Here is a 16798-nt window from a genome sequence, read left to right as displayed (position 1 = left end):
GGAGACTCAGACATAAACTGAGCTTTTCTTACTTCCAAGATATCTCACTCCAAAGCTGAGATCTGACTATCCTCCTCCCAATATATTCCACTCAAAATATATATGGGTTTTGAACAGTGGAATTTTGCCACAATAAAGACAGGTATGGGATAGTACGATGGCCAAAGTCAAGTCTGAGTATTTTTTGAAAAATAATTTATATGCCAAAAAAAAACAAATGTATCTATGCATCTCATGTCCCCCTGATCCCATACATCATTTAGAGTGGGAATAAGGAACGACGAGAAAGATGGAATGTGTTTATTCATCTCAAAATAAACAGTAAACAGGGTTTAGACTTTGGGATCCATAAATAAATAATCAGTAATAATAACTGTAAGTAGAGTGTCACAGAATAAAATACTGTATGACTGGGAACTGAGGAACGCCGTTCTCAGTTTATGCTTTAACAACATTTACAGCCTTCTGTTTCATTCAGATTCATTTTGAATTTAAAACTTCCAGAAAAATAAAACACGCTTCATGTGTCTGGGTCAGGACTCTTCCTGGGAAAGCATGGGTGGTACTGGAGTGTTTTTCCACCAGGGGGCGCTGTCCCTCTGCTCTGTGTGGATCCCAAACAGCGTCGTCCCTCAGATGAAGTCCGTCCCCAACAGATTCGGGCTCATTGTGACCCTGATGTCCTCAATCTGACCCTGTGGTCCCTCTCTCTGTCCTCCTGATGGCACGTGTCTTCAACGAACTGCTCTGTCTCTCCTAAATCATGAACTTCATGATTTTTATCATTATTACTGAAATGCCTTTCATTAATACTAATTATTCAAGGTAAAAGGATGAAGTGCAACTTTAAAGTCAGGGCTGGACGTGGGGCGAGGACAGTGAAGCCTGTTGTCAGTGGTACTGTGCTTGGTCCTGGTTCAGATTCGTTCTCGCTCAGTTCTCATTGTCAGATGAGTCAGAGACATCGTTGAGACGAGTTTGTTTTTTGCGGATGTTCCAGTGCAGACACTGAGCGAGACTCTCAAACCAGTCATACACAAGATCATGACAACACAGAGACGGCACGGGGAAACAGGACGTTGTAATCTTAATACTGAGCAGAGAGAGAAAAAGACACAAACACACAGAGCAAGAGACATTAAATATATAGGATACATTGTTTTGTCCAGTTACACAGTCCCACATCTGAGTCGGAGAGAACAGAGAACCGTGTCAATGAAGTGTTTTCTGAACTCTAACATCTCTGACTCTGAGCAGTAACTGGTTGTGTTTACTCATCCAATCCCCATGTGTTTAAACATCTCACAAAGGCCTTTCTCTCTGCGCTCGCGCCTCCACCTTAAACCCAGCTGCGGGCAAAGAGAGGCACACTTTCACTCTCTCAGATAAAACCTTCCACTTCTGTGTCTCCCCTCCACATCCACCCTCCTTTCATCAGAGGCTTTAAATGTTAATGTCAGTAACTTAAAGCCTTAATGTCACATCTTTCAATCAAAAATTCCCACAGAACCTTTCCTACTTCTTTACCACCCTCGACCTGTTCAGAAGATGTGTGTCACTGTGGTGATGCTGTGCTCCTCCAGGTCTCACCTGTCTCCGTGCTGTATCTCCTGTCTCTTGCGTCCATCGAAGGAAACCCAGGCTGTGTTGCGGGCGTCAGGAGACAGAGCGATCTGGACACGACCCAAACAATGCATTACAAGAACAGTAGGTTGTATTTTCTCATTAAAACTACAGCTTTATATTCACTGTGATGCTCCACTGAGCTGTAACAGGGAGATTAGAGCCTCTGTCGATGTTACTCCAGGCTCAGCACTGCATGAACTGCACTATGGGATGGGACTAATGGGTTTTGCTTTAAAGGGGACTCTTATTAGTGCAGGTTGGGGTTCCTGCCTGAGCTGGGATTAGAGCCCTGTCTGTTGTGAGGAGGGGAGGTGGTGTTACCCACTAAGCTTTTCTCCGCTGTTGAATGTCGAATGTAAAATCAACGCATGGATGATCACTGGACACTTACAAACAACGAACCCCCCAACCCCCCACCCCCACCCAGGTAAACTGCAGGGACTCAACTCTCACCATTAGCTCGACCCCAGCCGGCACCACGATTGGTCTAAAGGAGAGAGAGTGGGGGCAGATGGGGGTCACCATAATAGCCGGGACGTTGGGGTGGATCATGGATGCTCCGGCTGCTGCAGCATATGCAGTGCTTCCTGTAGGGGTCGATACGATCACACCTACAGAGCGCGCGCACACACACACACACATACACAGATGTGTTAAGATGCTCTTTTTGGTTTGTTAAGGATTCATTCCTAAACACAGCTGTGTCCACACACTTCAGGACACTCACCGTCTCCCTGCACAGATGTGATGAGACGGCTGTCCAGGTAAAGGTCAACGTTTGACAGGTAAGAGGAGGGACCTCTGTCCACCACCACCTCATTCAGTACCTGCAAACACACACACACACACACACACACACTTGTCTCTTGGGTTTCAGGGTTTATATTTCTGAACCTACCCTAACCCTGAGTACTACTGATAAATGTTAAGTGTATTTATATATTGTATTTGTGTATTGTATGTGTGTGTATTTGCCAATTATTTTCTGATCATATAAATATTCTACAGTAATATCTTTTGGGGATGTCCTTTAAAAACTTTAACAGTTACAAAAATTTATATAAAAATTTGAAATTTAGAAAAATGTATTGTGCTAAAATTTTGGGTCAAATCGCCCGTCTTTAGTTCACAACGTTTATTCTCTGCTGTTATGTGTGTGTGTGTTAACACTGCAGCTCCAGGTATTTTCCAGGTCTGTGTGCTTTTGTGTGTGTGTGTGTGTGTGTGTGTGTGTGTGTGTGTGTTACCAAGAGCTGCATTATTATTTTCCATGGTCTGTGTGTGTGTGTGTGTGTGTGTGTGTGTGTGTTAACACTGCAGCTCCAGGTATTTTCCAAGTTTGTGTGTGTGTGTGTGTGTGTGTGTATGTGTTACCAAAAGCTGCATTATTATTTTCCCTGGTCTGTGTGTGTGTGTGTGTGTGTTAACACTGCAGCTCCAGGTATTTTCCAAGTCTGTGTGTGTATGTGTGTGTGTGTGTGTGTGTGTGTTAACACTGCAGCTCCAGGTATTTTCCAGGTCTGTGTGTGTGTGTGTGTGTGTGTGTGTGTGTGTGTGTGTGTGTTACCTGGAGCTGCAGTGTTATTTTCCTGGTCTGTCTGTGTGTGTGTGTGTTACCTGGAGCTGCAGTGTTATTTTCCCAGTCTCTGTGTGTGTGTGGTTCTGAGGTCTGGTTCCGTTTTCTTCAGGTTTAGAGTTTGGTTCTTTTCTCGGGAACAAACCCTTCACCACCTTCACTTTCAAACGGCTGCGCAGGACAATGGCTGCATTCCCTAGGAAACACACACACACACAAACAGGTATTGAGAATGAAGCGCAGTGTGGTCACGAGTGTCTGAAGCTGATGGGGAGTGATGGACAGTAGATGATTTACCCTCGAACACTTTGTCCACCTCCGTTCTGTACGACTCGAATTTAAAAGGCGTGAGGAACCCAAGGGAACCCAGATGGAACGCCATAACTGGGGGAACACTGCCCTGAGGGGACACACAAATTTCTCAAACACTGTTTGCAAATTTAATTTATGAATAAAGTGTCTCTAGGCTGAAAATAACAGCAGCCACTGGACTGAGGCTCATTTAAACCTGAGCTTCCAGCATAAGCTCAGAGACCACCACTCACCTGGAAAAGAGAGGAAGCATAGAGCAGAGTCCCGTCTCCACCCAAACAGATGATCAGATCAATACAGTCCGAGATATCATCAAACCCTGCGCGCACACACACACACACACACACACACACACACGGTCAGGCTACCTGTAACTCTCAGTATCTAAAGATCTCTCTACATAGGTCAATGAAATTGATGAACACCTTCTCTGAAAGTACACAGCTGTTTCCTGACGCTGGAAAATGTCTCATCTGCCATCAGAGCACCATCCTCCACCACCTTCTTCTCCACAAACACCATCAATCGCTTCTCCTGCATCACGCACACATACACACACACAATCATTCAGCAACCATAATAATCATCAGAATTAAATTAACAATGCGAACCTGACCTGGATAAGCTTTGCACACCCTTGTGCATGAATGTATGTCTGGTGTTGTGCAGTGTGGTGTTGTGTAATAAACCTGTCCCTGGTTCTGTTCTCACGGTGAGCTCTGAGCCTCATACCTCCACCAGGAACCTGCACAGCTCTTTAAAGGGCTCCAGCAGACCCTCGTCTCTGACCTTTCGGATCACCAGGACGTTTAAAGGAGGCTTGCTCCACGTCAGCCGCTGGCTCGCAGGGTCCTGGATGTGCCTGGAGTTAGAAAACAACACAACACACACTCACTCCACCGCTGCAACTTCTCTCTCTCTCTCACAGTGGACATGGTGGCTCTTTCACTCTCTCTATATCAGGAGTACAATGTTTAACTGTAATTTCAAATTCAAACTCGCTGATGATGTCATGACCCCAAAAATATACGTAACGTATACTTTACGTAATCTTTCTTTAAAGTCCAACACAGCCACTTTAACTGGATACTCACATGATGGAGGTGGGGTTGGGGAGGATGCAGGCTTTGGGTCCGAAGTGTGTGGTGGGATATGGTCCATGGAGGAAATGAGCTCGTCTAAAATAAGAAAACATATTAATCACTGATCAGATGTTTGATGATTGATAGCAGAACATGTTCTTTCACACCCAGGGTTTATGACTGCAAGAAATGTCTCACTTCTTAGATCTGAAATGAAATCCATCAATAAAAAAATAATTCAATAATTCAGAATCACACCAAAATAAAGAAATCAAAACAAAAATAGTCTGAGCACACTTGTTTAACTGGGTTAAGGTCAGAGCTAGTCCTATTTAACTGGATTCAGATTAGAGTTAGTCATGTTAGTCACAGACTTAGTCATGTTTAAGTTGGTTTAGAGTTAGTGCTGTTTAACTGGCAAAATGAGCCCTGTTTAACCAAATTCAGATTAAAAATGATCCTATTTGATAAGTTCCTTATATAACTGAATTTAAATTATATTCAGAGTCACATCAATATTAGTGAATCAAAGAGAATAGAGGAAAATCTGAAACTCCCACAAAATAATTTCCTAATATCTAAAAGAAAGGTTCTGGTTGATGTTTTTATGTAACATTCTGATGAATTCAAGAGAGGGTTAGTCCTGGTCTGCTCCACCTGCATCGATCCAGTCGTTTAGTCGAGATCTCACTCGTCTCCTCGAGGCTTGCGCTCATCTCTGAAACCTCATGATCGGCTTGTGGCTCATTCCCAGCTCGTTCCTGTCCATTTTGCTTCCTGTGAGTTTTCCTGGCATCTCTCCTTCGTCTTGGAGATCTCCCATGTCTCCGCGGACGGAGAGAACTACTGCAGCTTCTTTCAGTCTCCTCCATCCCACTCTCCTCCACTGCCTCCATCCTGAAAACAGAGAGAACAACATCAAGATAGATTAAAAACATTAAATATTTAAATCTAAATCCACAACCACCCTGCAGAACACTGTTTATCCACTCCTTTCATTTCTCTATACTCCCCTCCCTCCATCCTCTCAGCTCAGCAGATTCTCAGATGATTCAGCTTATTTTCAGAAACAAGGCACTTCGATTTCTCTGTCACATAGATGAAAGGCATCATCCATGGCACGGGTAACCTGTGTATGTGTGAATATACCACTGAGGAGGTGTATTCACCTCCGTCTCAACTTTTCTGGAGCGAGCTGCAGGCGTCAGACTCTAACTGTGTTTATATTTACAGAGTACAGTCGAAATGTTCAGAGACAACTTTAGAGTCTGTTCTTCGTGATTTTATTCCTTGAAAAAGCTTCAGGAGAATTAGGATAGCTTGATTCTAAGATTGAAAATGAAGTATTATTAGATGTCTGTCTCTTAAACACTGCCTAGTGAGCTGAGGCACAGTTTTATATTTCACTGGAATCATCAACATTAGAGTCATCAACTTTAATAAAACAACAATTACATTAATAATTATATATAACATACAAATCTAACAGTGTCCTTTACATACTTACCTCTTACCTACTTCTGTTTAATGTGATGAACACCAGAGAATTTAATAAAATAGAAGGAGTTAGAATACGTGTCAACTGCGCAGTTAAGAAAAGAATTAAAAAATTAATGTAAAGAAAGCTAATGCTAACTTTCCTGTTAATTTTAATAGAGTTAAGCTATGCTAAGCTACGTGATTAAACAGAGTCGTATTCACTTTAAAACACTTTGAAAACACAGACACTGCTTCTATGGGATGATAAAAATCACTGAAATAGGAAGAATAAAATCAAACACACAAACTACGTCACAAACCTGTTATTAAAGAGGCGCTGGTTAGCCGTTAGCAGGAAAACTGCTCAAACTGCGCAGGATTATTGTCCCGCCCTGCTCCGCCTGTGATTGGCTAAACCTATCCATGTCATGTGATCTGATTGGCTCATAGCTCAAACTAAGTACAGGGAGGCACAGAAACCTGCTGGTAAACGGGTGAAAAAATAGCGCTGTTGATAACCGCAAAATGAGCAATGCCCTTGTAAAAAAAAAAAAAATAAAATAAATAAATAAATAAATAAATAAATAAATAAATAAATAAATAAATAATACAGCTGCTGGAGTCCAGACTGACACATTCCCCATGGCCCGGCCCCCGCCGAGCTGTGAGCAGGACACCAGCACAGCGGCCACCCAGCAAACACACAACGTTGTCAAAAGGTGGAACTGATTACGTTGTCTGAACAACGTTGTCACAAGGTTATTATTAAATAACGTACACATACAGCCACACTAATCAAAATGTACCGTGTAAAGATCAGAGACAAGATGAGAACTCTCCTTGAAATTTACAACTTGCTGACCAGCTGATTATGGGTAGATATAATTTAGTATATTTGGACCTGGAATATCTTTATGAGCAAAACGGTTAATAAAGCATATTTTGCATTAAATTATATAGAAAATCAATACATGACTATAAAAAGGTTACATTAAGATTGTAAATGTATTTATCATATATAATCTATAACAGGGACATTTATTTCTTGTCCTAGAGGGCTGGTGTCCAGCACAGTTTGATGATTTTCATGTTCTACTCTATTAATTGCTGGGTTTAAGTGGGTCTTCTTAAGTAGGGAAATTATCCAACAATGCTGGACACAGGCTCTTCAGGATCTGATGAAACATCCCGGGTTTAGAGTAAACTGAGTTGTACTCTTATTCTGTAGTTATGCACTTTATATGTGATTCTCTTCCATTTTGTAAACAACAAACACAGAAGGACTATATCTCTAGAGGGACTGCCACAGGGAGTGTGAACCAGTATTAAAGACCTGCCTGGTGAGGTTTCAGACATATTTGATAGTTCTTTTTAGATATACTGGACAAAAATATAAAAGCAACACTTTTGTTTTTGCTCTCATTTTTCATGAGCTGACCTCAAAGATCTAAGACATTTTATGTACACCACAGGCCTTTTTCTCTCAAATATTGTTCACAAATGTGTCTAAACCTGTGTTAGTGAGCACTTCTCCTTTGCTGAGATAATCTCTCCACCTCACAGGTGTGGCATATCAAGATGCTGATTACAGCATGATTATTGCACAGCGCAGGAAGTTTTCCAAATTAATAATAATAAAAGGTTGTCTCTGATTTTTAAAAGAAGTAAGTACATTTGATATCAAAATCAAATATAAATGAGCCAGAACATTTTGTTGCTTGAAAATATATTTATTTTTATTGTAAAAGGTTTCAGAAAGAGTGTAATTAATATTGAGTGAGCATGCAAGGGCACCATAATTTTGCATATATTTTTGTTTTTATTTAGGATACCCATCCTTAAGACTTAGGAAGTGGAGAATAAAACAAATGTTGAAGTATGACAACCTTGCTCAAGAAACACCACAGACACTTGTGCCATTGTCATTGAGGGAGCAGTGGTGATGGAATGTTTTTGTTATTTCACCACATTCTTCATTATGCTTATTGGACTGTTGTATGCACTGATATTGAAATAACCAGATGGACTAAAACAAAAAATTTGAGGCAAAGCATTTTTGATGGACTATGAAACAGATGCACCAACAGAATTCAATCCCTAATAGAGCAAACTCTTCAAGCCCTAGATGGTATGTCACCTGTTTGAAAGTGTTCCTGTTAAGGTTTTGGCCATTTTACTCAGATTTGTGACTGTGAATTCCCTCAAGAATTCAGTCTCTATTTTAGAGAACCTTGCATTTTGCTGGGTTGATAGCTTCAAAAATTTGGAACCTGGCTTAAATTCAGCATTTTAAAAAAACTTGATTGTCTGCTTTTGTTGCTTGCACCACTCTAAAGCTCTAAAGCTCCTCCTTGGATCACCACCTTAACGTGGTGGAGGGGTTTGCGTGCCTGCGTGAGCCTAGGAGCTATGTTGTCGGGGGCAATAGCCCCTGGTAGGGTCTCCCAAGGCAAATTGGTCCTAGGTGATGGGCCAGACAAAGAGTGATCCATAAAGACACAGATGAAAAAGACAACGAGGACACAGCCTCCCTTGCCCGGAGCAGGGTTACCGGGGCCTCACCCTGGAGCCAGGCCTGGGGGAGGGGCTCCTTGGCGAGCGCCTGGTGGCCGGACTTTCACCTATGGAGTCCGGCCGGGCTTAGCCCGAAGGGGATACATGGGTCCACTCTCCCATGGGCCCACCACCTGTGGGAGAGGTAGTAATCCGGGTCTGGTGCATTGTGGATCGGGTGGTGGTCGGGGTCGGGGGCCCTGGCGTTCCGATCCTCGGTTACTGAAACTGGCTTTTGGAACATGGAACGTAACCTCTCTGGTGGGAAAAGAGCCTGAGCTGGTGCGCGAGGTTGAGAGGTACCGACTAGATATAGTTGGGCTCACCTCGACACACAGTATGGGCTCTGGAACCAATCTCCTCGAGAGGGGCTGGATGCTCTTTCACTCTGGAGTTGCCCAGGGTGAGAGGCGTAAGGCAGGTGTGGGCTTACTCATAGCCCCCCGGCTTAGCGCCTGTACGTTGGGGTTTACCCCAGTGGACGAGAGGGTAATTTCCCTGCGCCTTCGGGTTGGGGAAAGGGCTCTGACTGTTGTTTGTGCTTATGCACCGAACAGCAGTTCAGAGTACCATGCCTTCTTGGGGACCCTAGAGGGAGTGCTGGAGAACACTCATTCTGGGGACTCCATTGTTCTGCTGGGGGACTTCAATGCTCACGTGGGTAATGACAGTGAGACCTGGAGGGGCGTGATTGGGAGGAACGGCCCCGCTGATCTGAACCCGAGTGGTGTTCAGTTATTGGATTTCTGTGCTCGTCACAGTTTGTCCATTACGAACACCATGTTCGAACATAAGGGTGTCCACAAGTACACCTGGCATCAGGACACCCTAGGCCGCATTTCGATGATCGATTTTATAGTCGTATCATCTGACCTGCGGCCATATGTTCTGGATACTCGGGTGAAGAGAGGCGCTGAGCTGTCAACTGATCACTACCTTGTGGTGTGTTGGATCAGATGGCGGGGGAGGATGCCGGACAGACCTGGCAGGCCCAAACGTGTGTTGAGGGTTTGCTGGGAACGTTTGGCAGAGGAACCTGTCAGAAAGATCTTCAACTCCCACATCCGGCAGAGCTTCGACTGCATCCCGGGGGAGGCTGGTAACATTGAGTCCGAGTGGGCCATGTTCCGGACCTCCATTGTTGAGGCGGCTGAACGGAGCTGTGGCTGCAAGGTTGTCGGTGCCTGTCGGGGTGGCAATCCCCGCACTCGGTGGTGGACACCCCGGGTGAGGGGGGCTGTCAAGCTGAAGAAAGAGTCCTATCGAGCCTGGTTGGCTCAGGGGACTCCGGAGGCAGCCGACAGATACCGAGGAGCCAAGCGGCTCGCAGCCTCGGCAGTCGCTGAGGCAAAAACTCGGGTGTGGGAGGAGTTCGGTGAGAACATGGAAAACGACTTTCGGTCGGCTCCAAGAAGTTTCTGGCAAACCGTCAGGCGACTCAGGAGGGGAAAGCAGTTTTCCACCAACACTGTATATGGTGGGGGTGGGGAACTGTTGACCTCGACTGGGGACGTCACCAGACGGTGGAAGGAATACTTCGAGGATCTTCTCAATCCCACCGGCACGTCTTCCGCAGAGGAAGCAGAGCTTGGGGACCCCGGGGGGGGCTCGTCTATCACTGGGGCTGAAGTGGCCAAGGTGGTAGGGAAACTCCTTGGCGGTAGGGCCCCGGGGGTGGATGAGGTTCACCCCGGGTTCCTCAAGGCTCTGGATGTTGTGGGGCTGTCCTGGTTGACACGTCTTTGCAACATCGCGTGGACATCGGGGGCAGTGCCTCTGGACTGGCAGACTGGGGTGGTGGTTCCCCTTTTTAAAAAGGGGGATCGGAGGGTGTGTTCCAACTATAGGGGGATCACACTCCTCAGCCTCCCCGGTAAGGTCTATGCGGGGGTACTGGAGAAGAGAGTCCGACCGATAGTTGAACCTCGGATCCAGGAGGAACAATGCGGATTCCGCCCCGGTCGTGGAACACAGGACCAACTCTTTACCCTCGCTAGGATCCTGGAGGGTGCATGGGAGTTTGCTCAACCAGTCTACATGTGTTTTGTGGATCTGGAGAAGGCATTCGACCGTGTCCCTCTGGGTATTCTGTGGGGGGTGCTCAGGGAGTATGGGGTACTGGGCTCTTTGTTACGAGCTATCCAGTCCCTGTACAAACAGAGCAGGAGTCTGGTTCGTATGGCTGGCAGTAAGTCCGACTGGTTTCCAGTCGGAGTTGGACTCCGTCAGGGCTGCCCGTTGTCACCGGTTCTGTTCACAATTTTTATGGACAGAATTTCTCGGCGTAGCCAAGTGGCGGAGGGTGTCCGGTTTGGTGGTCTCAGGATCCCATGTCTGCTTTTTGCAGATGATGTGGTCTTGTTGGCTTCATCGAGCCGGGACCTCCAGCTCTTGCTGGACCAGTTTGCAGCCGAGTGTGAAGCGGTAGGGATGAGGATCAGTACCTCCAAGTCCGAGTCCATGGTACTCAGTCGGAAAAGGGTGGAGTGCTCTCTCCAGGTTGGAAGTGAGATCCTGCCTCAAGTGGAGGAGTTTAAATACCTCGGGGTCTTGTTCACGAGTGAGGGAAAGATGGAGCGTGAGATTGACAGGCGGATCGGTGCAGCGTCAGCAGTAATGCGGGCTCTGTACCGGTCCGTTGTGGTGAAGAAAGAGCTGAGCAGAAAAGCAAAGCTCTCGATTTACCGGTCAATCTATGTCCCAACCCTCACCTATGGTCACGAGCTTTGGGTAGTGACCGAAAGAACGAGATCGCGGGTACAAGCGGCTGAAATGAGTTTTCTCCGCAGGATGTCTGGACTCTCCCTTAGAGACAGGGTTAGGAGCTCGGACATCCGGGAGAGACTCGGAGTGGAGCCGCTGCTCCTCCACGTCGAGAGGAGCCAGTTGAGATGGTTCGGGCATCTGGTTCGGATGCCTCCTGGACGCCTTCCTGGAGAGGTGTTCCGGGCATGTCCAACGGGGAGGAGGCCCCGGGGCAGACCAAGAACACGCTGGAGAGACTATATGTCTCGACTGGCCTGGGAACGCCTCGGTATACCCCCGGAGGAGCTGGCGTCGGTGGCTGGGGAGAGGGAGGTCTGGGGTTCTTTGCTCCGACTGCTTCCCCCGCGACCCGGACCCGGATAAGCGGTGGATAATGGATGGATGGATGGACCACTCTAAAGCATGGAATTGGTGGTAAATTCAGGAATAGCTAGGCATCTGTTTTGTTAATTTTTTAAATCCATTTGTGGATATCAGTGTTAACTTTAAAGTTTTTTTTATCCACCAGTTTGGAATTAGAAAATCCAGCAAATTACAATTTACAGTGGTGCAGCCAAAAAAAATCAGAATTTTATTGGCTGTAAATTCAGAAATAATTTGTGTGTTCAGATGTGGACTAAACCTACAGTAAATATATATATATATATATATATATATATATATATATATATATATATATATATATATATATATATATAATATTTTGCATTTATGTTTTACTAGTCTAAATTAAACACACAGTCACTAATAATTTGCAGTCTCCTCTTCATAGTGGAATTAAAGGATTGTTGATAGTTTTGGCAGGGTTTATCTTAGAATTATACAATTTTTATTTTATTTATTTATTGCATTTGCTAAGGTTGTGAGATTAATAAAACCAAGCTTGTTCCTTCAAATCCAATGTCTCTTATTTCTTTATACTTTACACCTGTTGTACAGCAAACACGATTACATTGTGACAACGTTGAAATGTAACTCCTCAGAAGGAGGAGTCACAACCTTCTGAGGAATTTAATTTCAACGTTGTGACAACGTAGTGACAACCAAAAAGACAACGTCGTGGGCACCAAAAAAATACGTTGTCACAACGTAAACCGTGTTTGTTGGGCAGTGTGTGTTCAGCCTTTTATTTCAGAGGAACGAGTCGAACAACTCTTTTCTCAGAACTCAACAGTTGTTATTGGAGTTTTTCCAGAGAAACAGGTTCCCGCACATTTTCAAAAAACACAGAGAACTACAATCATGTTCTAACAGAGCCCCTTCAGAACCTGAGATTACACTCGGCATTGTCCCTGCAGTCACTCACCACCGCAATAATGAGTGTGTGATAGTGAGTGTGTCTACAGGTGTGTGTGAGAGAGTGACTGGGTGAGTGTGTCCACAGGTGTATGTATGTGAGTGACTGGATGAGTGTGTCCACAGGTGTGTGTGTGTGTGAGTGACTGTGTGAGTGTGTCCACAGGTGTGTGTGTGTGACTATGTGAGTGTGTCCACAGGTGTGTGTGTGTGTGTGTTTGACTGGGTGAGTGTGTCCACAGGTGTGTGTGTGTGTGTGTTTGACTGGGTGAGTGTGTCCACAGGTGTGTGTGTGTGTGTGAGTGACTGGGTGAGTGTGTCCACAGGTGTGTGTGTGAGTGACTGGGTGAGTGTGTCCACAGGTATGTGTGTGAGTGACTGGGTGAGAGTGTCCACAGGTATGTGTGTGAGTGACTGGGTGAGTGTGTCCACAGGTATGTGTGTGAGTGACTGGGTGAGTGTGTGAGAGTGACTAGATGTGTCCTCTCCTCAGGTCTCTGATTACGTATGGCTGGGGCAGCACTCTGAAAGGACGAAGGACATCGCTGCACTAAAAGTCGACTGGTTTTGGCCGGCATTGAAAGCAGAGTGTGAATAAAAGGTAGAATTATTCAAATAAACTACATTTTGTGACGAACTGTGCCAAACATCCAGCTGTTTTTCAGTAATCCAGAGCTGAACGGACCTCGGGCTAACGGTGAGCAGCGGGAATCTGGAGGAGCACAGTTACCTGAGTGGCAGCTGTTTACAGTTCTGACATGTGCAGATGGAAGGGACTTGGAGGAGGAGGAGGGGGGAGGGCTGCTCTGCCTCAGGGAAGGTGGAAATTGCTCAGGTGTTTATTACATGTTCAAGTGGGTTTCCTCATTTTTCTCAGTTCAATTCTTTCAGGAGGGGGCTGGGCTTAGGCACAAGTACAGATCACATTTGAAACACTGTCCTGACCACTGTCCACTCTGGAAATAAGAACGAGTCTTTAATGTTACAGCCGGTGTGTGTGTGTGAGATGGGTTCCAGGTGGGTTTGATTCCCCTGATGAAGGTTTGAGACTGTGAAGAGCAGCAGCTGGTATGGACCAATCCAGCTGTGTCCAGCTCCAGGGCTTTCACTCAGGTACTAAATCTCTACTGACCCTGCCCACACCTGTCCATATGACCTGAGGACCGGAGCTATATTCAAAATCAAACAAATTCACCTGGAATGGGGCTGTGTCAGTGCACACAGCTCCACCAAACAGGTCTCACCTCTATTCAGAGAGGTGTGGCCATGAGTCCAACTGCTGCTTTACACTTCCACACAGTTCTCCAAAGACCTTCACAGCCCTTCAGAGTTCTCCACAGCTCTTCAAAGTTCTCCTGGTCTCATGGAGGTGTGTGTCCTCCCCCTGCTGCTGCTGCTGTGGCTGAAGTCAGCTCTGGACTGGGCCCTGGTTCTGATCCAATGGCCTCACATGTTGCGGACATTCTCAGGCTTCGTTTGCTTGTCTTTGGCCTTCGTGGACGCTGTTCTGGACGCTGTGGTCACTGTGGTCTTTTTCCTAGAGGACACCTATATCCTCGGGCTGCGTTTCACCAGATATCATGTGTGTCTGCTGGTCCAGATCGCTGGACTGGTCTACGGAGTTCTACACTGGCCCGCTTTCGTCTTCATAGGCTTGGACAGTTACTGGACAGTGTCCAGAAGGGAGGTCACCTGGACCCAGAAATTGTTCTACAGCTCCGGAACCCTCCTCCTTTGGGTCCTCTCGGCTTTCTATGTCCTCCAAAGACCAGACTCCAGCCCAATAACCAAAGACGACTCGGTACCGACCAGGTGCCAACTGATAGGTAGTTCTCAGTCTGGCCAAGTGGCCGCCGTCCTGCTGTTGGCCTTGAGCGCCACCGTCCTTGTCTTGTCTGTCCCCTGGGAGACGTGGATGAGCTTGGAGAGCAGAGAGAGTCTCCTGCGATCTGCGTTCTCCTTCCTCAGGACCTGGAGCTCCTTCCTGGCTCTCCTGCTGGTTTTCCAGTCGGAGATTCCTCCATTCTTGGACCTGAACGTCCCCTGGGTGTGTCTCCTCCACAGCTTCCATGTCTCCCTGGGGCACAGCAGCTGCTCCTGTCTCCTGTACTCTGAGAGAGACAGAGAGGTCAGGCATAAAATAATGGACACAGGGTTCTGTGTTCTGACAAGCTTCCTCATGAGAACAGGAGGTAAGGGACAGGGCGGTGGACGTCCAGCAGGAGACACTGCTTTGTAGCTGATTGTGAGATGTTTGTCATGAAAACTCTTTTCCTGACCAATAGGAATGCTCTAAAATGCCAGAAACAGAAGAGTGTCCACACTGACCTCCATCACAGTCTCCTCCTCGTACGCCATCAAGTGGAGACAGAGGGGGATGGGAATGGACAGGAGGACACAGGACTTGAGGGATTCCTCAAAGCTTTGGGGTCCGGGACTGTCCAGTAGGAAAATCCCTCTGATCGTTTCTGTTGGACACAAAGTTCAGGTTTAATTAATCCAGCTAAATGGAGAGATCCTGAATTCTGGAAACTCAGGGCAGTACAAACCCAGTGGAGTGGGGTGTGGGGAGTGGGACAGAGCCCTCGACGAGGGAGTAGACACAGCTCTGTGTAGTGGAAACTGGACACGACCAGGGACTGTTATAACTCCAACATTCATTTTCCATTCGGAAATTAACATGGGCTGTATGTGTGTGTGTGTGTGTGTGTGTGTGTGTGTGTTTTACTAAAGTGTGTCCAGATATAGGCAACATGCTTGAATAAGAACAAATGAACCCTGGACTTGTTTCTGAACAGAGAGAGAGAGAGAGAGAGTGAAAGAGAACATAAAGAGAGAGCGAGAGAGAGAGGTAACAGAGAGTGAAAGAGAACATAAAGAGAGAGAGAAACAGACGTATGGTTAAACTGCAGCAGGTAAAGGTGTATCAAATAAATAATGTAAATTACACAAATAAGTCTGTTGTTGTTTTTTATATTAATTATTTTTGCATTTACACAGAAACCAGTTCCATTGTTCCACACCAGTGCCCCCTGCTGGACAACACTGTTAATGTAATGAATAGAGCACAACAGAACCATGTTCAAATCTTAGTGTTAAGTTTTAAAGAACTACCTCCCGATGCTAAAGCTCAACACTCCTTTTATGGAGAGAGATTAGTCTCAAAATACTGACACATGCGTAAATATTAATCCCCAATTAAACACTAATCACAGTTAGGAGCGGGGGATCACTGTTGAACGCTGTTGAAGGTGCCCTAATTTAACTGATTTTGCTGCAGATTAAATATAACACTTTGAAATAGTCCCGTATTCGGAAAGCCGTGTTGTGTATTGGACCGAGACCGGTGTTCCGGTGTTCTGACGAGTTGTGCTACCTTGTTAATATGTGCTTCTTTGCAGCTCTGCGCATGCTCTGACCGAAAAGTGTTTAGTGTTAAATCAGTGTCTGTTTAACGTTATTATTTGCTTGACGTTTCCAAAACTGTACACGGCGAAATAAATGTAAAGAAATGATAAAAACATACGTTTTACTCTATGGAAGGACAGCGTGTTTCTGAGGTAGGAACGTTAAAATCATTGAGACAGACGCTGCTCTCCCTCAGCCGGAGGGAGGGGATACACCTCGGCTCGGAAACAGAGCGCGCTTCTCATTGGTCATCACTTTTATTTAGCCAATCAGCAGCCAGAGTTACTGCGTCTCGTTTACTGCGGCAGCTAATGGAGTCAGAGTCTCGCCTACAGGGGGCAGATTTGAGGCGGCGCTGACAAAAACGGGGTAGCGCTGAAACAGTTGAAAACAACAGTGCCCCCTGGCGGCGCCAGATTCAACACTTTATGAATAAATTTTAAATTCGAGACTGTTATGGAGTCAAAAAAGGGTCAAAAAGATGTGACAGTGTGAGTTTTTGAATGAGGTGGGGAAAAATCCACACATTCTGCTTTCCAGTGAACCGCCTAAGGTTCTGTAAAGGGTTCCCTGCTCAGCAGCTCTTGGAAGGACCTTATTAAAGTTCACAGAACTGTAGAGCACAAGGTGGAAGCTTGCACAGAAGAGGGCAGAACCTTTAGATCACAGGAATGTTCTTTACACAATTGAACATGGTGCT

At 45.8% G+C, this 16798-nt stretch overlaps 2 protein-coding genes across 3 annotated transcripts; one reads left to right on the top strand and one right to left on the bottom strand.

The window, feature by feature from the left end:
- Window positions 1-276: 276 nt before the first annotated feature.
- nadkb (NAD kinase b) lies at window positions 277-6519 on the bottom strand. 2 transcript variants are annotated; one of them, XM_066681148.1, is made up of 12 exons: window positions 6396-6519; window positions 5254-5493; window positions 4609-4692; window positions 4247-4376; window positions 3940-4048; window positions 3748-3833; window positions 3500-3602; window positions 3244-3398; window positions 2354-2453; window positions 2080-2237; window positions 1591-1673; window positions 277-1093 (listed from the first exon to the last, which is right to left on the bottom strand). In XM_066681148.1, the coding sequence occupies exons 2-12, from the start codon at window positions 5490-5492 to the stop codon at window positions 934-936; spliced, it is 1407 nt and encodes a 468-aa protein (XP_066537245.1). In that variant the 5' UTR covers window position 5493; window positions 6396-6519; the 3' UTR covers window positions 277-933. The 2 variants fall into 2 exon arrangements, with proteins under 2 accessions (XP_066537245.1, XP_066537246.1); XM_066681149.1 differs by lacking the exon at window positions 6396-6519 and adding an exon at window positions 6104-6311.
- Window positions 6520-14053: 7534 nt separating this feature from the next.
- On the top strand, window positions 14054-15536 carry gpr160 (G protein-coupled receptor 160). Its single transcript, XM_066681953.1, has one exon. It carries the CDS (start codon window positions 14054-14056, stop codon window positions 14927-14929), a length of 876 nt encoding a protein of 291 aa, XP_066538050.1. The 3' UTR covers window positions 14930-15536.
- The last annotated feature ends 1262 nt before the right edge of the window (window positions 15537-16798 follow it).

This window comes from Hoplias malabaricus, chromosome 9 (assembly GCF_029633855.1).
Source record: "Hoplias malabaricus isolate fHopMal1 chromosome 9, fHopMal1.hap1, whole genome shotgun sequence".
NCBI lineage: Eukaryota > Metazoa > Chordata > Actinopteri > Characiformes > Erythrinidae > Hoplias > Hoplias malabaricus.
Note: the sequence above shows the minus strand (reverse complement) of the source record. Positions and strands in the feature narration are given on the sequence as shown.

Bases quoted from the DNA above. Each gene is read 5' to 3' on its own strand.
- nadkb (XM_066681148.1), bottom strand. From the start codon at position 5,492: ATGGAGGCAGTGGAGGAGAGTGGGATGGAGGAGACTGAAAGAAGCTGC. The intron at 3,834-3,939 runs GTGTTCATCAAT...GTGTGCGCGCAG, and splicing joins GCTGTGTACTTTCAGAGAAG to GGTTTGATGATATCTCGGAC. The intron at 1,094-1,590 runs GTGAGACCTGGA...CTCTCTGCTCAG, and splicing joins GAGATACAGCACGGAGACAG to TATTAAGATTACAACGTCCT.
- gpr160 (XM_066681953.1), top strand. From the start codon at position 14,054: ATGGAGGTGTGTGTCCTCCCCCTGCTGCTGCTGCTGTGGCTGAAGTCA.